Genomic DNA, 23,780 nt, shown 5'->3' with positions numbered 1-23,780 from the left:
CTCTCACACACACACACACACACACACACACACACACACAACCATGTTCTAGTGGATGCCATACTGAAAAGAACATTACAATGTGAGCCACACACCGCTCTCAGGTAATACAGATACAGTAGATATTATTGAACCTATTTTGTAAATGGGTAAATGACAAGTTATTTATGTTGCTCAAGATCAGACTCAGAAAAGAAACAGAGGAGTCTTTCTTACCATTCCAGATACTACCAACTAATAATCTTACCCTGGGAACTGTTTTACCTAAACTATGTCTGGGGTGGTGTATTTTCAACTGTTTTATATGAAAACAAATATGCAGCTAGTGAACCGGATACTTGTTTAGCCTCGTTTGAAAACTTAATATTAGAAAACTTGTAGCCATTTTTATTATGCTGTTCAACAGTTTAAATTCATGGCTTTCACAATAAACTAAACTGAGCGGCTCTGAGAAAAACTTGCAACACCTAATGAATCATGGAGTCAGAGACATGAATTAGACACCACTGCTGCCGGCAAATATTTGTAAGTGTATCGTAGGATGCTTAGACAGGCTGATGGAACATCAGTTGCAGCAAAACAGTTGTCTTAATAAACATGTAATTCAAGTGCCATTTTCCTGCGACACAGTTCATTAATTAGTAATATAATTTGTTTCCCATAATATTTTTAACATAATATGATCATACAAAACAATGGTGATTTTTCTTTATTGTTTCTCAATGTTTTATGCATTGCAACATATAAATATTAGGATATTCAATAATCAGGTTTAGGGCTACGCTGTCAGACAGTATAAAACCAGTCCACAGTTTTAAACCAGCAAGAATACACCAGCATTTGCCATTTTGCACACAAATCAGGCAGCTGAGTACCCAGTCCAGTTACAGGTGGAAGCTCTATAATCCAGAACACTCTCACTCAGCAACATCTGTAATCTGGCATGATTTTAGTTAGCCAGCTGACCACTTACAATGGGTATGGCCAAGTTTCCCGTGCCATGAAGTTTGTTTACATTCACCAGTCCTGGATCTCAGCGTTCTGTGCTGTTATTTAGCTATAATTTACCCCTAAATGTCTTCTAAGAGCCCAGTAAGCAGTGGAAGTGTTGGTAATGCTGCTAGACAATACTGACCTCCCATGGTCTGGCAAATTTTCTCGTCCGGCACCGGTCAGGTCCAGTGAGTGTCAAACTACAGAGGTTCAACCAGTACTTTAAGTCCCATTTAAACCTTCAATTGGCAAACAAGCTTTGAGCTCATCTTTTGCACCAGGAAGCTTTTGCATAGGTTGAGCTCTTACCTCCTTCAGATTTATGTCACTGAAGTGATTGAAAATTGGATACACTACTAACATGTTATGCAAGGCATAGCCTTCCTTTCTTTGTTAATTAGGCAATTCTCTTAAACATCAACAATGATACTTTGCTTTTACAACCATACCAAGATCTCTGTGGGTTTACTTAGAGTGCAATTTAAAAGGTCTGGTAGACTTTTCTAAAAATGATACTAGCTGACAATATAATTTAAGATTCTGTTTTGCTTAGTATACTCATAAGTATGCCTGTGGTAAATCGTACCCTGAAACAACTTCTTTCTATGTGATGGCAAGTGGGAACAGGGGGAAATCCATCTATAAATACTCATTCAAATTAAAAAATGAGCTTGGATTTCGATTTGCACAGCTCTTCTTGTGTTTGCTTCCCAGACTCATATATTTGAACTTCATGAGCACAAATATTCATGAGCTTTAGCTCAAATAATCACACGGTTGAATTTTAACGGTACAATCAGTTGTAAAATTCAGTTTGCATTATGCTGGCTAGTTTCATGAGTCAGGTTTATTTTTGTTTATTGTTTGGGTGATTTATGTCCTAAACAAAATAGAATGATCTGGGATGACCACTAAAAAAACACAATACCATGTGGGCTCATTAAGTTAATCGATTTAAATTACTGGGTAAACTGTTGTCAAAATTCAACCTAAAACTATCTCTACACCAAGAATTCTCCCCTTTAGAAGTTCATAAATAACTGACAACAAATGAATTGCAGAATTTCATATTCTGTCCACAAACAATACAGAATAAGAAAGAAAAGAAGTTTGCCAAATTATTGGCTGCAACCTATTCACTTCACTCCATTAAATACCACTTATTAAACTTTCCTACTGAATGAGGAAATTTTACTAAAGATTAAATTTCTAGTACATGTTTCTCTTTCTTATTTCTAAGAACTTGTCTTATTCTGAATTATCAATTCCATTACATTTAGCAATTAAGAATATAGATTTGGACAGGGTGAGAGACGGGTATAATTTTAAAATGTCAGTTTGTAACTTTTGGAGTTTCTTATTAAGTGAAAAAGATGGACTATTCATCTAGCACCAGTATAATTTAATGTTACGTAGAGAAAAATCTTCATGCATTTTGTCAGGCATTTTTCGTTCTGTAAAATGGCACAGAAATAGATTTTAATGCAGCAGCAGATGAGGAAAAATAATTTTACATATGTGTTGCGCACACACAAAGTGACTCTAGAAACTATTAACAACAAAGAGGGTTGTTGGGTTTTTTAACCACCTATTGTACAATCAGCTACAATGGTATTGCAAATCAGCAATATGTGAAGAGGACATTTTGTGGAAAAAAATCCTCAATTGTAATACTCTGCTTTAATGTTTTAATTGTATTGTCTAATTATTTGTTGTGTAACCTCTGCCACTAACCAAAAATTACAGATTAAGGCTTTGAAACCTCATGAACAATCTTACTTTAAGAATGTCCTTTATTGTGCCACTACTTGCTGGTACTGAGTAATGGCACCTCAGCAGGCCCAACTGTGGGTATGACTGAACACCAGTTCCCCCTCCTTTTTTAAAAAAAAAAAAAAAAAAAAGGGGGGGGGGCGCGGAAAAGGCACAGTTCTTAAATTCATTCTACTTTAAATTACTGTGCAGGATCAGGTGAACCAAAGAGGAATCCTCAAGCTGACACAACAGGGGTTACTTTTTGAAAATAAAATCTCTGGTATTTCATTATAAATATCACTTATGTGAGAGATTTTCTGAGGAGCAAATGGCAGGGAGGCATGCCACAGATTTATTATGAAGCAGTGGAAACAGTGAGTAATGAAGAATTATTTGGGAATTGGATGGATTCCTTTGCTATTCGATTGCAGACTATTTAATGTTTGTTGGGGCTTTTCTGCTTTTAAAAAAAATAAAGATGCAGAATTTTGAAAGAACGTACAATTTTATGGGTATTCTCTGGTCTCCATCGAAATACTTTTTGGCTATAAAAAACAAGTTTTTCTTTGCTTTATTTGCCCAGGGAGTTGTGGAAGGGAGGGGAATAGTTAAATGACCCTGACTTCTTATCTAGGCTCAGACAAGGGATAGCCCAAGAATTCTTTAAGGGCCTGATAAATTCCTGGAAAAACTCCCATTGTCTTCACTGGGTTTTGCATCGGGCTTAAATGATTATATCTTTCCAGTATTGTTGTAAGCCAGCATTTCTCAAATTGGGGATCCCAATCCAAAAAGGGGTTGCAAGGCTTTGGAGGGGAGTCACGAGATCAATGGTAGCCATACAGGCAGGTTTTCCCAGACAGGACCCCACACAAACAGATTTTTGAAATACAAATAAATATTTGAGCTTTTCCTGGCTCATCCTTTTTCCTGGCCTGCAGAATTGCACAGCTGGAAAGCAGTGTCTGCTGGCCACCCCCCACACTCCCAGCTCTGAAGTCAGCAACATAGAAGTAAGAGTGGCGTGGTAGGGTTGCTTTGCTCTGTAGGAAATCTCCTCTGATGCTAAGAAAGCTACCAAAAGTGGGGAGGGAGGGGAAAGGTCATGAAAGCCTTAAAAAATTTTCAAAAAGAGGGGAGGGAAGCAAAGGAATTCCAAGAACTAGGCCCACAAAGAGCAATTCCAGGTCCCAAGACAGAACAGTCAGTGGGCCCCCACACATGCGCACGAGCTGCAGATGCAGCCCACCAGACAGCTGAGAGATACCATGGCTGCTCTGGTGGGTGCCCAGCCAGCTGCCAGCTGTGAGGCTGGGTGTGCTCTTCCCACGTGGCCAAGGCTTCCGCATCCCCACCCAATAAGGTGGTCAACCGTGTAACTGCGCAAACTCAAAGACACCTGCCCTGCCACTGCCCTTTCCCTGAGGCCACGCCTCCGTCCCACCCCTTCCCTGAGGCCCCACCCCCACTAACTCCATTGCCACCTTCACTCACTCTCTTCCACCCTAACTCGCTTTGACAGGGCTGAGTCAAGGGGGGGAGCACAGGAGAGGGTGCAGGCTCTGGGAGGGGGGTCGGGTGTGGGAAGGAATGAGGGGTGTGAGCTCAGGGCTGGGGCAGGGCACTGGGGTTCACGAGGGGGTCAGGAGATCAGTTCTTACCTTGGGTGGCTCCAGAAAGGGACCAGCACACCCTTCTGGCAGCAGCTCCCGGGGGGAGGAGAAGTGGCAGGGGATCTTTGCATGCTGCTGCCTGCAGGCACCGCCCCCAATGGCCATGGTTCCAGACCAACTGCAGTTGCAGAATTGGCACTTAGGGTGGGGGCAATGCACAGAGACCCCCTGCTTCCCCTGGGGCTCCAGGGACAGGACAGCCACTTCCAGGGACAGCACGGAGCCAGGGCCGGCAGGAAGCCTGTTTTACTCTGCTGCACTGCTGGTGGCAGCCAAGGACTCCTGGGCCCATCCCTGGGTGGTGCCCCCTCCCCGACCTTCCTGTTGCCAGGGAAGCTGGGGGCTTGTATGCAGTGTTGTGGTAGCTCTTCTTCCAGTCTGGGAATGGCATTCAGAGCACCATAGTGAACTATAAATACATAAAGCTCTCTGCAATCTTGAGAACTTGTCGCTCTCACCAACAGACATTGGTGCAATAAAAGTCACTACCTCCCCCACCCTGACTCTCTTACACTTAGTGCATTACACCCTAGTACTTAGCCTGTGCTCTAGAGCATGAAGTAAAAAGCTCATATGCATTTTGTTAACCACCTACCTCAAACCATTGCCCATGTGACTGCATTTTGAGGATGACACAGGGATCTGGCTTGGAGAGGGCATCCCGGTCTGATATGCTTTTGCATGCAACTCGCAGCTCCACTTTAGTCAGGCATGGGCTGCTAAAGATTCCCAGGGTATTGGCTGCTGATTCATAGATGTTGCTCATTTTCTTCATTCTCTTTTCTGTGAAGAGAGAAGAGAGTCAATCAAAACCAATTTACTCACAGCGCAATCCTTCAGTTCATACAGCAGCCAATCCTATTCTGTGCTGCTCAAAGAAAAAGACATCCGATATCATGGGTGAGATTCATAACAAAGTCAAATGAAAATGTCTAAAACAGTGGTTCCCAAACTTTTCACTCATGCAGACCCACAATCATCCCCACCAAACTGTTTGTGGGCCCCCCCACCCATCAAAGCCAATTCTATTTTTTATGATCATTTTTATTGATCTTTTATTTTTTTTTCATGGACCTCCTGCAATACCCTTGTGGATCCCCAGGAGAGTGCAGACCCCAGATTAGGAACCACTGCTCTAGAGTGTCTCTAAACCCTGGGAAAGATCAAAATATATAGTAATAAATAATCCAAACACTTTCAAGACTTTCACATTTATGAACAATTATCCATGATTATTAAAGTAGGGTCTAAAGGACAATGAAGTAAGCAGCCCCACCGTGGTAGGCTCTGTGCAAACACAGATGGCCCTGCCCTGAAGAGCTTATAAGCTAACTATACAAGACAGAGGTAACGGAAGAGGTGGGACATACCAGCAAAGCATACAATGTGATGGCACCAAACAGTGTGTTACTTCCAGTTTATTTTGGGTTGTGCGTTTACTTAGCTGGGGGAGTCTCTAAATGGATAGGAAAGAGAAGAATAGGTGTCTGAGGGGACAGGGTGATGGCGAAGCAGGTCTGCAATAAAACTGTGGGAAAGAGACTGTGAGGCAGGGGAACAGGGATGCAAAGGGTTGAAGCAAATAGTCAAATCAGTACAGGGCAGAGAAAGTCCAGTCCAATAAGAAGGGTCTCAACTGAAAGTCATCACCATCACCCCAGAACCTTAAGAAGCTTCAAATGTGAAACTTCACAACTTCAAACCATCTCTACATATGGCCGTGTGGTTGCCCTTTACAATAACAAGATGTTATGCAACCAAATTTTTGTATTGAGTCTGGAAGCCATTTTAATGCCTATTGTGGCTATTGGCCCCAAATATTGTGCTAGGGGGGCTGTGTCAGGTATCTAATGAACGCTAATGATGCCCTGAATCTATGTATGTGACTCACATGTCTGTATAATGTATGTAAGTAAAGTTATAGATTTTAGCTACGTAGCTGTGTTAGAAAATCTTTCAGAGCTAGCTTCACAATAGGAGGTGCGAACGCAGCCACAGCCAAGACATTGGGCTGAACAATAGGGTGGAAACCAGGTGCTCAGACACCAAATCCACATTCCAGATACTTGTGAGTTGTCAATGGGATGTAGCACAATGGTTAATTGACCTGAACTGAAACAAAGGAACAGGTCCATTTCAGAAATTTGAGACTGTCTCCTGGGATTCATTCAATGGCCGTTTGCCAAACCAGCCCACCTGAGTCAGGTGGGGGCGGACCCTCAAGGGACTATGGGAAGAAGAAAGGGCTTTGTCCCTGAAGAGAAAGAGAATACAAGGAACAACACAAGAGAGGTCCATTAACAGGTGTGTTGTGAACAAGACATGAAAAGTCATTCTTCCCCTCTACTCTGCACTGGTTAGGCCTCAGCCAGAGTATTGTGTCCAGTTCTGGGCACCGCAGTTCAAAAAAGATGTGGAGAAACTAGAGAGGGTCCAGAGAAGAGCGACAAGAACGATTAAAGGTCTAGAGAATGTGACCTACGAAAAAATGTTGAAAGAATTGGGCTTGTTTAGTTTGGAAAAGAGAAGACTGAGGGGAGACATGATAGTGGTTTTCAGGTATCTAAAAGGGAGTCATAAGGAGGAAGGAGAAAACTTGTTCTTCTTGGCCTCTGAGGGTAGAACAAGAGGCAACGGGCTTAAACTGCAGCAAGGGAGGTTTAGGTTGGATGTTAGGAAAAAGTTCCTAACTGTCAGGGCGGTCAAACAGTGGAATAAATTGCCAAGGGAGGTTGTGGAATCTCCATCGCTGGAGATATTTAAGAACAGGTTAGATAGATGTCTATCAGCGATGGTTTAGATAGTACTTCATCCTGCCATTGGGGCAGGGGGCTGGACTCGATGGCCTCTCGAGGTCCCTTCCAGTCCTAGTGTTCTACGATTCTATGAATAGTGTGGACTTAGCAGTGTTCATCTTGGATCCTTTGTCTTTTGGTCTCCAAAGATCCATGTGCTAGCATGTGGACCCCAGGAGGCCATATCTACAATGCTTTGATAACTGAAACTATGTAACCTGAAATGAACTTTCAGAGACTTTCAAGAATCGGCAAATAATATTGCTGGCCTGCACCTGAAGTTATGACTAATATATGTAAAGTATCACTTTAACAATTCTTTTCTTTAACCCCGTTCTTCCTTTTTTCTTAATAAATCTTAAGATGCTTAGATATAAAGAATTGGTGAGCATATTCTTTAAGATCTATGTGTATATTGACCGTGGTCTGATGCTGGGCCCTTTGGGGTCTGGAAGAATCTGTGTAGTGTTTGGTGAAACAGGTTTAATAACTTGAATTTGTGGGTCATTGGTCTGGGCTGGTATAGCAGCTGAGAAGTCTGTGGGTTTGTGCGGCTTCTGGCTGGCCAATGGGGTTGGCAGAGCGCTGTTGTGGCTGGTTGGATTTGCCTTAGTGAGAAGGAAATCCAGCCTGGGGCTGTAAGTAGACCGGATTTTAAGCAAAGGTACTCTGGATTGATTTCTCTAGTAGTGCCCAGAAACCCCATCCCATTACACACGGTATCACATTCCCCAGGCTGACAGGCTCATCGGCTGTAATTCTGAACGGGCCCTCAGAGTCCCTCAGTTCAAATCAATACAAAATTTTAATCAAATTAGTTGTCCTTGGTTCAGTTCCCATTTGCCTGTAGGTGACCTAACAAACTGTACAAACTCGCTTTAATAATTCCTCAAAACGCTACAGAGAGAAGGCCCTTACCACAGAGCCGCAGTAATACACATAAAGTCTGATTTATATTCATTCTCTGCTTCCCACCCTCCTTGCTACAGTTCAGTGTTAGAGCTATGGCACAGGTAGCAGAGCAGAAGCACTTATAGTGGTAAAGTCTCATTATTGTGGATTGTATACTCTTCCGGCTGTGGACCAGATTTCAAGACCTGTGCTGTTGCATGTCAGGCAGTGGGTTGCGGGGGGTAGGCTTTGTGCGTTGCCCTGGCCCAGCACAACCTTGCAGCTCCCATTGGCAGCAAACTGGCCCATGGGAGCAGCCTTTTCAAGGCAGGCAGCATACAAAACATCCCCTCCCCTCCTCCACTCTCCACCCCCAGTTCATTGCGTTCAGAGCAGCACATGGCTCCAGCAGACAGCCACCCAGTGGCATGGGGGAGTGAGTCAGGCATAGGTTCAGCCTGAGGGACCTGCTGGGCTGTACGGCCAGCAGTCACCTAGATAAGCACCTCCCAGACAGAGCCTGCCTTTAGCTCCCCAGGCCCTCCCTTCCCCTCCAACCTTCTGGCCCCTCCCTCCTGCAGCCCTACCTCACATAATCTGAACACTGTACATCCCTCCTCCAGCACCCATATCTCCTCCCTGAGCCTGCACCCCAAATCCCTGCCCCCAGTCACAACCCAAGTCCCTGCACTCTCTCCTGCACCGCTCCTCCAAGTCAGAATATCCTCTTGTACCCATATCCCCTCACAGATCCCACACCGCAACCCCCTGCACAAGGCTACAGCATCCTCCTTCAACCAAACTCCCTCTCAGACTCCATACCATCGCCTGCACCCCAACCCCCATCTCTCTTCTGCACCCAACTTCCACCTACTATCATCATCAGAGAGGTAGCCATGTTAGTCTGTACTCCAACAAACCAAAGCAGCAGAAATGTAGCACTTTAAAGAGAACAAAAATAAATCATTTTGTTTGTCTTTAAAGTGCTACATTTCTGCTGCTTTGGTCCAATAGTATCATGGGAGAGTGCTGCCCTTAACCACTTAAATTCTTGGAGTAGTCTCCCCATCAAAAATTATTGCCCTCCCATCTTAAGAGCTTGTTCAGTGCCTGAAAAAAATGGAATCTAAGGCCACTAGCTTATTACAAACAATGAAACAATTATCACCACCCATACTACAACTCAAGTTTTTTTGCCAGCAGCATAATAATGAAGCAGTGGTGTCAAAACTATGATATGAATGGCTGTATCTATAAAGGAACGTTAGATCATTTTAATTGTTCAGTCATGTCTGAACTTCACAAGTTAATCTGTCCTCACAAATCTGGCTCCTCTAACATGTGACTTGCTATCTTCAGGGCTTTTTCCCCCCATGGTAACAGCTGTAAACAAGTAATTTCACACTCTGCTAGAGGGAAGGATTAACTTTACCAGATTATCAATATGTTTCCAGTGTCCTCTTTAAATCTTCCTCACTACCTCTCATGTAACACTCCTATTTTCAACAGTTAATGCCTGCAGATAATTGTTTTGATAAAAGCAAACATTTGGTAATTTTGGAAGAGAATTAAAATTATCCTTCTTTCACTCAGGAGTCATTAAAAACAAATGAGTGCCCATCCACAGTGACTCCATTAATCTAAAAGGCACAATTAATTAGAATCTTTCAACATTCAGAATAAGGAGAGGACAATGATGAACCAATGCAGAATTTTGAAAGAATGCAAATTGACTTTAGGAACATGTGTCTAAGTGGTGAAGCAGAACTGTCTCTCTCACTAATGAGAGACGTATGGTGTCCGTCTACAAGTCCTAAAAAGCATTATTTTCTATCCTTGTCATTGTTCTAGCTAGACATGGGCAAAAAAATTGATTTTTCATTTCATGGTCTCTTCCAAAATACTGGGGGGTAAGTACCAGTTTAGGTCAAATTGATAAATGTGAAACACTTCAGTGATTTTTTAAAAATCTATTTAAGGTAAACAAAATATGTTTCATTTGATCCAAAATAGGGTTTGGAGGGTTACTTGGCACATATAAGCTGTGTCTACACGTGCACGCTACTTCGAAGTAGCGGCACAAACTTCAAAATAGCGCCCGTCATGGCTACACGCGTCGGGCGCTATTTCAAAGTTAACTTCGACATTAGGCGGCGAGACGTCGAAGTCGCTAACCTCATGAGGGGATCGGAATAGCGCCCTACTTCGACGTTCAACGTCGAAGTAGGGACCGTGTAGACGATCCGCGTCCCGCAACGTCAAAATTGCCGGGTCCTCCATGGCGGCCATCAGCTGGGGGGTTGAGAGATGCTCTCTCTCCAGCCCCTGCGGGGCTCTATGGTCACCGTGGGCAGCAGCCCTTAGCCCAGGGCTTCTGGCTGCTGCTGTGGCAGCTGGGGATCCATGCTGCAGGCACAGGGTCTGCAACCAGTTGTCGGCTCTGTGGATCTTGTGTTGTTTAGTGCAACTGTGTCTGGGAGGGGCCCTTTAAGGGAGCGGCTTGCTGTTGAGTCCGCCCTGTGACCCTGTCTGCAGCTGTGCCTGGCACCCTTATTTCGATGTGTGCTACTTTGGAATGTAGATGTACCCTCGCAGCGCCTATTTCGATGTGGTGCCGCGCAATGTCGAAGTTGAACATCGACGTTGCCAGCCCTGGAGGACGTGTAGACGTTATTCATCGAAATAGCCTATTTCGATGTTGCTACATCGAAATAAGTTATTTCGATGTTGGCTTCACGTGTAGACATAGCCATAAAGGGCTAGATGGCAGTGGGGGACCTCCCCAAAAGCCCCTTTAGAGCATTCACCAGGATGTAGAGGCTCCAGGTTCAGTTCCCCCTATTGTCTGTGGAGAACAGATTTGAAGTGGGGTCTCCCACATTATAGGATGGAATCTTGGCTATGGGACCAACCTATCTGTCTCTGCTGTCCAAGCCATTCCACGTTGTACAAATAATTGAATAGTCACTGAAGCAGCAATTTGAACTTGGATTTCTCACGCTCTAAGCGAGTGCTCTAGCTACCCAGGTTGAAGAATGATTTACACTCTTTTCCAAGGTCCAGCAATTTCTGCTTTTCATTATGAAGTTTTGTGTGCATGTGTTGTGCTTGTTTGTACTAAAACTATATGGCTAAATTTGTGTCAAATTCATGAATAGTGTTTGGGTAAACTGAAATAGCTTCACTAAGATATTTGTCCAACAAAATTCCGCCAGTTCTATTTACAACCCAATGATCCAGTAATGCTCTGCGTGGTCACTAGTCTTTTGCAACTCTCTGGCTACGTCTACACGAGCCCCAAACTTCGAATGGCCACGCAAATGGCCATTTCGAAGTTTACTAATGAAGCGCTGAAATGCATATTCAGCGCTTCATTAGCATGCGGGCGGTCGCGGCACTTCGAAATTGACGCGGCTCGCCGCCACGCATCTTGTCCAGACGGGGCTCCTTTTCGAAAAGACCCCACCTACTTCGAAGTCCCCTTATTCCCATGAGCTGATGGGAATAAGGGGACTTCGGAGTAGGCGGGGTCCTTTAGAAAAGGAGCCCTATGGGGACGAGACGCGCGGCGGCAAGGCGCGTCAATTTCGAAGTGCTGCGGCCGCCCGCATGCTAATGAAGCGCTGAATATGCATTTCAGCCCTTCATTAGTAAACTTCGAAATGGCCATTTGTGTGGCCATTTTGAAGTTTGTGGCTCGTGTAGACACGACCTCTGGGTCCTATGTGCTTCTAAGCAAAGAGACTGAGGTAGAACCTAATCACCGTTTCTAGCTCTGGGTCTATAGGGCACACTCCTAGACTCGCACTTCTTGCCTAATTGCCCTACCTTGGATCATGCAGTGCCACCACCCAGCTACCCCAAATTCCACAATCAGTGTCTGACACCCTTAGCCACATACAAAGGGTCCCTCAGAGTCCCTCTTTTGCTATGAGCACTCTGGTTTCATCTGGGGTTAATCCAGAAGCCCGGCACATCAGAAATGCAAAAAATTAAGTCTTAGGAAAGGAATTTCTTAACCACCCTCACTTTACTCTTCAAAATCACTTTATACCCCCAGCTCTTTGAAAAATAACAGAAATACTGAGATGTACCTTCCCCTGTTCTGATCTCACTCCATCTGTGTGTCTGAGGTCAGTCAATATTTCGAGCCCAGCGGCATTCATCCTGCCCATTGTCCCCTGAACATCCTGCATGGGGCAATGCTCAGCACCCCACTGCTTAGAGTGGTATCGCTTCTGAAGCGGGCTCTATTTCCGTTGCCCAAGTACTTAGATTGACTCTTTAATGGATTCCCCCAGTGAGGCTTGTCACGTGCATTGTTTTCTAGGGACCTGCTAATAGATAAAATAACCCCAGATTGCTGATTTGATGGTTTCTCTGTGATAGCCCTTCTAGACAGGGCAGCTGCCTAGAATGCTATTCAATAAAATGCCTTGGGCAAGTTAAAACCCGCATTCAGCAATATAATCCATAATGGAGTTCCAAATCCAATGGAGCTCACGATTTGATACATACATATCCCAAAGTCATGATTGAGGGGGGAAAACAAACCTGTGATCTGTGACAGCATGAGCAATTAAAGCTCTAGTTCAGGAAAGCCTTAAGTATATGCTTAAATCTCTCCCTATTCAAGAGGGCAAATGCTCAAGTCAAATAGCATGCCACAGAATGCTACAACCTAAACTGAAAAAAATGGCAGAACACATTGTTCAAGTTTATAGCATCTGCTGGTCTATATTTAATTTGTCATTACAACCCTCTTTGATGGGGTCTGAAAACAGCACATTTAAATGCAGTTGTGGACAGGGATCTAAACAAATTAATATAGGTGACTTTTAAAAGTGAACTGTACATGACATTTTAAGAGAGTTTGGTTTGGACAGCTTCCAAAAATTTGAAGTTGGGATGGGTTTATTAAATTGCTTCTAATTTTGATTCCCCCTTGGAATGTTAGGTATTAGCACAGATACTCTAAAACAGTTGCATCACAAATAACAAATATATCAGCAATAGTGTCAGCTTAACAAACATATTCTGCAATTTATTGGCACGTGGATTGCATCACTGAATGGGATTCTCTTCTGGTAAGTGGAGGGTGCATCATAAGCTGACTTACACAACTGTGGTTTGAAAACAAGAGGAGGTAGACCAGTCACCTCTCTGATGAAGCATGCAAACAAGCCAAAAATTTGTGAGCCACTTTGTATGGAAGAATATCTCTAGACAGTACAGGCTGAACCTGTCTAGTCTGGCACCCTCAGAACCTGACGGGTACTGAATGAGAGAATTGCCAGACCACAAAAGGGCAGTATGTTTTTGAGGGTTAGTGGATAAACCAAACACCTCACCTGGAAAAAGTGCAACCAAAAAAAACTCCAAAACAACATTTAGTAACTTTTAACAAGAGATTAAATCTAGGAGTAACTAACAGACCCAGTATACTCTATTGTATGGCTAAACATCACACAAGATATCACGGCCACTGTGAGGTCAACTGGCATTTTGCCACCAACTTCCAAGACTTTTTCTTTATTTCTTATCCCTTGTATGGTTTAGGCAGTTATGGCTGAGTGAAGACTGCAGGGGAGATCTCCCAAGGCCCAAACAGCTAATCACCACTTAAGATCAAGTGAAGTTTTTCCAGAAAACTGCCACTTGTGTTTTCTGAAATGTCTTTGTGCCCCTACAACCCAAGCACCCTCAGGAAGTTGTGTCCAACCTCACCCACTAGATTTCAAGATATTTTTATCCCTCTGCAATTCCAGAATTTAATTTGGTTTTAAAATCAGTTTAATTTGACATCATACACATTTTACATCACAGTGAAATGTCACCCTTTGTGCAGTAATGGGTTGGTGACTTCAAAACCAGGAAGAATATAATTCTGGGAGTAAGAGATGTATTTTTCCTCCTCCCCCAGCAATCATACATTTATTTTTCTGAATGGCGAATAACTGTCAAGTTCTCTCTCCTTTTTAATATCTGAGCCTTTTCTTCAGTTCTTACAAGAACTAATTTATCAACGAAAAAGATCAAGTTGCTGCTTTAGTCTTTTGTTCCATTATATACTTCTCTTTTTATAATCACTAGTTTGGGTTGCTCTACTGATGTCATGTTACCAGGAAACGGGGGACTCATAAAATATATTTTGAGCCTATAATATGTGGCTAAAAATGTATTATTTTTATGGTTCACTTCGAAGTTAGCCGCTTATGCAATTTGATAGTCAATTATACAGATATCTTTGATAGAGGAATAAATTACAGTATTTGTTTTTTGCTTGCTACAAATCTTTTCTCTTCACTTCATTAGTACTTCTTTATTCCTTCAAAGTTTATACATTTTTTGGTCACTGATGAAAAGATATCTCAGAGGGGAAGAGACAGAGTGGATACCAAAGACAAGTGGACTAAGTGGTACGTGAAAGTGTTCCTCTAGAGTCACACCATGCTGAATTTTTTGTTTGTTTGTTTGTTTGTTTACTACCATATTCATTCTATTTCATTTACTCTTAGGAAGACTAAAATGGTGCGTTAGTCAGTGACATGCTACCAATGTTTCAACCCAAAACACTGATATGAGCTTTCCTCATTAGGCAATGGTAAACCACATGGCTCCAGGAGACAGGAAATGCAGGTGAAGACATGAAGAAATACTTAATAAATTTTCCTGTGTGAAGATAATTTTTGCCTCTAAGGAAAAAGGCAACACCAACTCGCAAACAAACTTACTGATATAATTACAAGTATATTAACTGTATAATGCCATGAATGCTTACACTTTAAACATTTCAAAATAGTCTGATATATATTTTAATAACAGCATAGCACAGAGTTTAGCTTATTCACTTTGAAATCAGGAAAGCTGGGGAAACAGTGAGGATCTTGGACTATGGGTTAATTTTCCCCCCCTCAAGAATTATTTTGAAAATACCCAGCATCTGGTATAATCAAATGAATACTAGAAGAAAATTTGTTCTTTAGAACTACATTAGTGAGCACTGGGGATAAGTCATCTCTGGCAGGGATAATTAAACAATTAGACCCAGATCCACAAAGGTATTTAGTAACTAAATCCCAGATGTAAGTGCCTAAATCTCTTGTTTTGTTTCCATGAGATCCACAAAAACAATTATTGAACCATGTTGGTATCTAAACTCACCCAGCTCCCTCAGTGTTTTAGGGTTAAAGTTTCCTAGTCACCTACGTTTCCAATTCTGGGCATGTGCACATCTGCCTCTCTCCATGGTCTGGGCACCCATCTCCCAGGAAGACCTAGAGCAGTTAATGAGCCTGCAGATGACAGGTGTTCAGCCACCTCATTCATGTCCAGGACCCAGTCTGGTATGTTGCCGCTGGGCAATCAAAATCCAGGGAGTGAAGGGAAGCTGGCCATAGCAATGCTCACCTTACAATTTTAGTCTAGAGGCAAGAGCGCTGGCTTGAGATGTGCCCGAATGCCTGCTTCCCTGCAGAGAGATGCTTAAAAACAACAAGAAGTCCTGTGGCACCAATAGACTCAGATTTTTCGGAGCGTATGCTTTCGTGGGCAAAGACATAATATGCTTAAAAAGTCATTGGGACAGAGAGATAGAACGACACACACTTTGTAGGCCGGCAGTTAGAGTACACACATGGGAGGTGGTAAACACCAATCCAACAACCCCAGCTCCAATCACTCCAGCAGTATTTATCCAAAGCGGAACAGCTTTAAACAAGGGAGCCTGAGGTACCCCCACACCAGAATATCCCATAGGTCAGTGGTTAGAGCACCCAAACCTCCTCCTCCCCCACCTGTTTTCTAGAGACCAAATACCTAACTCATTCCACCACAAAGTGGTTTGGGCACCAGTTGCGGAGGGCTAACAGAGGCAGGCACCTTCCTGTAGTCTGGATTTTGGAATCTATCTCAGGAAAAGAGTGGGGCTTAACACACAGTGCCATAGCTGGCTTCTTTCACTGACTAGCTAAGGCAGCTCTGAACCTATTTGGCTGGCATTTGTGGGTGGTATTCTTCGGTGCCTACCTCTCCTCATTAACTATATAAGGAGCCTATAGGCTGAACTCATTTTGGAGGATCCCACTATTGTTCCAGTGAGTTCACAGGCATTTAAAAGTTTGGTGCCATAATGCTCACTGTTGCAACACCAAAGTACCTTCATTGGTCCCACTCCAACTGCTGAGATTAGGAGCACTTTGTCTTCTGTGTTTGTATAGCATCAAGCTCAATGTAGGGGTTGGTCAATGACCAGGACAACTAGGTGCTATGGTAACAGTAGAGACACAGTGAACTTTTATTAGATTGCCTCAATGCTTCCTTCAATAGTGTGGGGATAATATTTTCTGTAGGACTTCCTCCTTCTGGTACGTGGAACTTCAAGAACTGTGTCAGTGGTGTACACTCCAGTTTTAAAGGTCCTGTAACCATTCTGGATGTAGAGTTCAAACAAACTTGAAAGCTAGAGCTGGAATTGGGTGGACCCTGAATCTTAAAAAGCAGGGATTATATAACTTCTAAACAAGAGGCCTTTGGAATGCAGTCATAAGCCCAAGTCCACAGCAGTCTTTTCATTGATTTACATGGGCTTTTCATCAAGGCTGGTGTTGCACTGATTATATTGTTACTTTATATTTTTGTAGTTAATGTTGTCCAGCTAGGGTTACTGTTGTTAAATTAAAAGGCAATATTGGCTGATTGGATTTCAACAGATTTGCTGAATCAGTGGTCTTTAAATACTTTTAGATCATAGTAAATAAGGTTGCGCACATATTCTGAATATTAACACACATATCCATTTTTCAATATATGCCATATGTCAAGGTGAATTACTGGCTTTGGGTCAAGTTACAGAGGGATTGTTGAGCATCATCTGACTCTGACTACTACCCCACACTACTCATCCATGTGGACACTAATGATACCTTCACAAATCAGAAGTGACTACTGGGCCCTGAGAGTACTCATAAAGGAGTTTTTTGGCATCAGGCTTGGACCCATTGGCACATATCCTCTCCCCATGTCTCCTTAGCAGTTCTTCTCCTTGGAACAGCATTCTGTGATCAAGGAAGCCAAAGCCCTCCCAGTGACACCAACTTTGCAGACAGGTGTTCCCTTACAGGATGTATCTGTGTTTGTCTGGAATCCCTAGCCTTGCCAGAAGGACCAACATGAACACCACCTACATTAACAAACTGCTTTACATGTACTCCTAGAGCCCTGTGGTCATTTCTGATCTGCTGAAGGGCATACCTCACAGGATCATTAGTGTCCACATGGATGAGTAGCATGGGGTAGTAGCCTTCTCCTATCGAGGACGGGTTTGGACACATATTTGGACACAGACTGGCTAACCTATTAAGGAGGGCTTTAAACTAGGTTTGAAGATAGCAGCTGACTAAAGCCAGCTGGTAAGTCAAAAACATGGAGTCCCAGGGAAAGGGTCAGGCTTTGAGGGCAGTATGGGCCACAATAGCAGGGATCGTAAGAACATAAGAACAGCCATACTGGGTCAGACCACAGGCCCAGTATCCTGTCTCCGACAGTGGCCAATGACAGGTGCCCCAGAGGGAATGAACAGAACAGGTAATCATCAAGTGATCAATTCCCTGTTGCCCACTTCCAGCCTCCTGCAAACAGAGGCTATGGACACCCTCCACGCCCATCCTGGTTAATAGTCATTGATGGACCTATCCCCCTTGAATTTATCTAGTTCTTTTTTAAACTCTACTATAGTCTTGGTCTTCACGACATTCTCCTGCGAGGAGTTCCACAGGTTAACTGTGCATTGTGTGAAAAAATAGTTCCTATTGTTTGTTTTAAACCTGTTGCCTATTAATTTCATTTGGTGACCCCTAGTTCTTGTGTTGTGAGGAGTAAATAACAATTCCTTATCTATTTTCTCCACACCAGTCGTGATTTTATATACCTCTGTCATATCCCCCCTTAATCATCTTTTTCCAAACTAAGAAGTCCCAGTCTTATTAATCTCTCCTCGTATGGCAGACACTCCATATCCCTAATCATTTTTGTTGCCCTTTTCTGAACCTTTTCCAATTCCATTATATCTTTTTTGAGATGGGGCGACCACATCTGTACACAGTATTCCAGATGTGGATGTAACATGGATTTATATAAAGGTAATATGACATTTTCTGTCTTATTACCTATTCCTTTCTTAATGATTCCCAACATTTTGTTAGCTTTTTTGACTGCTGCTGCACACTAAGTGGACGTCTTCAGAGAACTATCCACAATGAAGGAGAGATAAGGCAGCACTGGGATGGGAAGTATCATATCAGTATCTTAGGTGTCTGTATACAAATACAAGAAGGTTGGGGAATAAGCAGAAAGAACTCATGCCAGCAAATGAATGTGACTAGCACATGACAGAGACTGGTGGGGTAATATGTATGACTGGAATACTAGTACAGATGTGTACAGTTTGGTCAGGAAGGAAAGGCAGAAAAAAAAAAAGAGGTGTTGCCTTATATACTAAAAATATATACACTTGGTCTGGAGTTTGGATGTAAAATTGGGACAGGTCCTCTTACAGAAAAGACAGGGAACAAAGAGTAGAAATAAATGGTTAGTTTTCAGAATGGAGAGAAGTAACTAGTGGTGTCCTTCAAGGTTCTGTACTTGGACCAGTCCTATTCAACCAGTTTATAAATTATCTGGAGAAAGGGGTAAACAGAGGGATGGCAACATTTACTGATGATACTAAACTGCTCAAGACAGTTAAGAACAAAAAACAGACTGTTAAGAGCTTCAAAAGGATCCCACAAAATTAGGTCATCCTGTATGGCCATTCCTACTTGTTGAAAGTCTCTGGGTAAGGATAAAAAGAGGTTAAAATGAGGGTGATGCTATAGTAGGATTCCTACTACACTCTACCTAGCCAAGAAGAAGAGGTGGATGAGACTTTCTTTAGAAGACTGGTAAAATTATCTAAGGCATAAGATTTGGTGGTGATGGAGGACTTCAGCTACCCAGACATCTGTTGGGGAAAATAACAGCAGGGCACAGATCATCCAACAACTTCTTGGCATGTACTGGGGACAATTTTTTATTTCAAAAAGTGGAGAAAGCTACTGAGCAGGGATACCCATCTAGGATTTGATTGTGACAAACAGGAGAGAATTGGACTGAGAACTTAAAAGTGGAAGGCAGTTTGTGTGAAAGTGATCATGAAATGATAGAATTCAGGATTCTAAGAAATGGTAAGATAAAATAGGAAAATAAAGAATGGATTTCAAGAAGGCAGAATTTGGCAAACTGAGGGAACATCCCAGGGGAAGTGAGACTAAAAGGAAAAACAATTGAAGATAGTTGACAGTTTTTCCAAAGAGACATTATTAAGGGCACAAGAGTAATCTATTCCACTATGTAGGAACTTAAACAACCCTGGCTAAACCAGAAGATCTTGAATGATATAAAAATCAAAAAGGAGTCCTACAAAAAGAAAAAAATAGGTCAAACTGCAAAGAATGGATGTAAACAAATAACATGTATGTACGGACAAATTAGAAAGGCAAAGGCATAACATGAGCTCAATCTAACTAAAGTCACAGAAGATAACAAAACATTCTACAAATACATTAGACAACAGAGAAAAACATAGGACAGTGTAGGCCCATTACTCAATTAAGAGGAAGAAATAACAACAGTACTTAATGACTTCTTTGTTTGGGTTTTCACAAAGAGGTTGGCAGTGACTGGACACCTCAGATAGTGAATGCTAGTGAAAACAGAGTAGGCTCAGAAGCTAAAATAGGGAAAGAGCAAATTAAAACTTCTTAGGTAAGTGAGATGTTTTCAAGTCATCAGGGCCTGATTAAATGTGTCCCAGAACACTCAAGGAGCTGATGAAGAGATCTTTGAGTTACTAGCTATTATCTTTGAAAACACATGAAAGATTGGAAAGATTCCAGAAGAATGGAAAACAGCAGGTATAGTGGCTATCTACAAAAAGGAAAATCAGGGCAACTCAGAGAATTACAGGCTGGTCATCTTAATCTCTGCACCATGAAAGATAATGGGGGAAATCATCAATTCCTTAATTTGCAAATGTCTGGAAGATAATAAGGTGACAACAGTAAGCATGGATTTGATTTGTCATGAACAAATCTTGTCAAGCCAACTTGATAGCTGCGCCCTTTTATTTCATTTTATTTTTTGACAGGGTAACAAGCCTTATGAATAGGAGGAAAGCCGTCAATACGGTATAACTAGACTTTAGCAAAGCTTCTGACACAGTCTTGCATGATCTTCTCATTAAGAAATTAGGGAAACACCTAAACAAAGTAACTATTACGTGGGTGCATAACTGGATGGATAACAAGTGGGATTCTATAGGGATCAGTTCCAGGGCTCGTCCTCTGCAATATCTTTGTTAATGATTTAAAGGCACAGGAGAATAGGGGTATAAAGTTTGCGGATGATACTAGGCTGGGAGGGTTTGCAAGTGCCTTAAAAGATAGAATTATAATTCAAAATTATCTGGACAAACTGGAGAAACAGCCTGAGTTAAATAGGATGATATTCAATAAGAACAATTGCAAACTATTCCACTGAGGAAAGGACAATCCTTTACGTGCATACAACATGACTGCTTAGGAAGGAGTACTAAAGAAAGGGATGTAGAGGTCATAGTGGTCCACAAGCTGAGTCAACAGTGTGACACAGTTGCAAAAAAAAAAACCAGGCATGCTCTAAGCCAGGCAGAAGAGGTAATTCTACTCTACTCCACACTGATTAGGCATCAGCTGCAGTATTGTGTCCAGTACTGGGTGCCACATTTCAGGAAAACCATGTACAAGCTGGAAACCACCCAGGCTGTGTCTACACTACCTCCCTACTTCAAAGGGAGGATGGTAAGTAGGATGTTGGGAGTTTATTAATGAAGTGCTGCAGTGAATATGCAACAATTCATTAAGCAAATTCCCCCCCATGGCAACTTCGAAGTGCTAAACTTCAAAGAACTGGCTTGCATCTAGCCACGGCTCACCTGCCGGTACTTCGAAGTGCCTGGGCAACTTTGAAGTCCCTTTACGCCTCAAAATTTTGAGGCGTAAAGGGACTTCGAAGTACCCTGGGCTCTTTGAAGTACAGGTGGGTGACCCACGGCTAGATGCGAGCCGGTACTTCAAAGGTTAGCACTTCAAAGTTGGAGGGGGGAAATTTGCTTAAAGAAGTGCTGCATGTGCACGGCAACACTTCATTAATAAACTCCCAAAACCCTACTTACCATCCTCCTTTCAAAGTAGGGAGGTAGCGTACACAAGCTCCCAGAGAATGGCAACAAAAATAATTACAGCTCTAGAAAACATGACCTATGAGGAAAGGCTGAAAAAACTGGTCTTGTTTAGTTTGGAAAAGAAAGATGGAAAGGAGACATGGTAACAGTTTTCCAAGTATCTAAAAGGTTTTTATGAAGAGGAGGAAAAAAAACTATTTTCCATAACCTTTGATAAGCAGACAAGAACAAATGGGTTTAAACTGCAGGAAGGGCTGTTTAAGCTAGACACTAAGAAAAACTTCCTAACTGTCAGGTTGGTTAAGCCCTGAAATAAACTGTCCAGGGGTTTTGTGGAATCTCCATCAATGGATATTTTTAAGAGCAGGTTAGACAAATGCCCATCAGAGACGGTCTAGATGGTGCTTGGTCCTTCCATGAGTACAGGAGACTGGAAAGGATGACCTCTAGAAGTCCCTTCATGTTCTATGATTCTAAGTTCTGCTCTCAGATATGCATGGAGCGCTCACTGAATTTCATGGCAAATGCATGCTGTACAAGAGAGAAAATGGAATACTGTTGCACATCGTAATAGCACCATGGAAGAGCCACTGATATGGACTAATGTCTCTTTTTATCTTGGCTTTAAAGATTAATAATGTAGTTAGGTTAAATATTTTAAAAAAATCTGTTCAAATATCCATCCTAAATGAGGACCAATCTCCAACCAAATTCTCTAACTGTATCTAACCTCAAAAATTTAGCATCTTTAAATCACACCCCTGCAGTTCCATCAGTGATATTAATGGCAGAGACTGTTGTGTTCACAACCTTAGCGCTTTTACCGCCAGGTCATCTAATCCCCTTGACTTAAGTGACAAGAAAATGTACCAAAAGCACCAAGACCATTGGGCAAAATGTTTTGTTTGTCTAGGGTTAATTTAGGTCCCTAAATCGATAGTGGAGTTAATGGGAGATGCAGGTGCTCAGCACTTCTGCAAATTAGGCCACTGATTTAGGGGTCTTACTATTTATTTAGGCCTAAGCACTCAGATTTGTACCTGAAGTACATGGAAAACTAGTGTGATATTAAGTATGTCTCTGCTCCCTTCTAGCATCAGGAGAACCTAAAGATGTTTATGAATTGACTGCTGCCATCAAGCTAAAACTCAAGGAATAGATTCTTGGGCTTTTAGATGTCCATACAGCACCTGGCCAGGTCAACTACTGGAACTTCAGGGATTGGACCTGGGATCTATGAACCTAAATGCATGAGCCTTTATGGCTTGGAATAAAGGGCCAGATCTTTTAGTTTGAAGTTAATATTAAACTGCCAAGCCTCTATATGGTTTAGTCATTAAGGGTGGGGGCAGAGGAAGAGCGAGTTGATTAGTGTTCTCTGGTAGCAGCCAAACTGACATCATTTAACATTCCAGAACATGACTTGCAAGCAGTGTTCCCTCTGATTTTCTCCATCCTTGGGCAGAAAAAGTTTTGTTATGTGCACCAAGGCATGCAAGGATGCGCAATACCAGTAGAAAGAGATGCTGCCAACTGTGGGCATCTGTGGACACTCTGCTAATCAGCTGGGTGGCACCTGAGTCTCTCCTGGGTAGCCACCCAAAAGTTCAGCTTACAGGGAATACTGCTTGCATAGTAGATTAAAACATATTGATATGTCATGTTCTTAATTCAAAGCTATATATACACTATGTCACAAAATTAGAAAAGGACTTTCTATGTTTACTGTGAAATAAACCCAAAATAATTATCTGAAGCCAAATTTTAAATTTTCCTTTGCCTGTTCTGCCTCATGCTGCTGTCCTGCACATGCAAAACAAGTGAGAAGTTTTATTTGCAGCTGTCTGGGCTATAGCATCCTGGTTAGGCAGGCAGAGAAATATACATACTCTGCCTGCATTCAGTCTAAACTGGGTGTGCTGAAAGAAGCAAACAAGTGGGCAGGGAACAGAAAAGATACGGCGATAAAGAGGTGCTTGCTGATGTGTCGTGCATTTTGAAACTGGGCCTGATATTTGGAAACCCATATTCTAGAGCAAGGACAAGCAGATGGATTTAGAGTTTTGATGTTCCTTGCCACCATATGTTGAGGGTTGTATTCTGAATCTTTTGTGCATCCTGGAAGTGAAGAAGAGGAATTAGAAGGAGCTGATAGCAGCTGTTGGCTTCTGCTTTAGTAAACGCAAAGGCTGTGTTTCAAAAAGAGCTAAATGACGCATCCTGGCTGTGTAACAGTGGGGGAATACTAATCATGGAGCTGTATGAAACGAGGCCTGTTGATGAAAATCCTCCATATTAGCACCAGAGCTGAAAGCACTAAAAGTTGCCGTGGTAACTTTTCCCATTTATATATATTTGTAACTCATATACAGTAGAGAATCTTAGCATTCAGAAAGTATGAGCAGCTGATCTTGA

At 42.4% G+C, this 23,780-nt stretch overlaps 1 protein-coding gene across 1 annotated transcript in view; it reads right to left on the bottom strand.

Annotated features, from left to right (window-relative positions):
• The window catches only part of CPNE4 (copine 4), a 354,061-nt gene that overhangs the window by 267,004 nt on the left and 63,277 nt on the right, over nucleotides 1-23,780 (bottom strand). The window contains exon 3 of the mRNA XM_074986114.1: nucleotides 5,017-5,204. Coding sequence (XP_074842215.1) covers nucleotides 5,017-5,196 — 180 coding nt within the window. The 5' untranslated portion in view covers nucleotides 5,197-5,204. The remainder of the gene's footprint in view (nucleotides 1-5,016; nucleotides 5,205-23,780) is intronic.

Source organism: Carettochelys insculpta, chromosome 2 (genome assembly GCF_033958435.1).
Source record: "Carettochelys insculpta isolate YL-2023 chromosome 2, ASM3395843v1, whole genome shotgun sequence".
Classification (NCBI taxonomy): Eukaryota; Metazoa; Chordata; order Testudines; family Carettochelyidae; genus Carettochelys; species Carettochelys insculpta.
The sequence above is the reverse complement of the archived record's forward strand: the minus strand, read 5'-3'. Positions and strand labels throughout refer to the sequence as shown.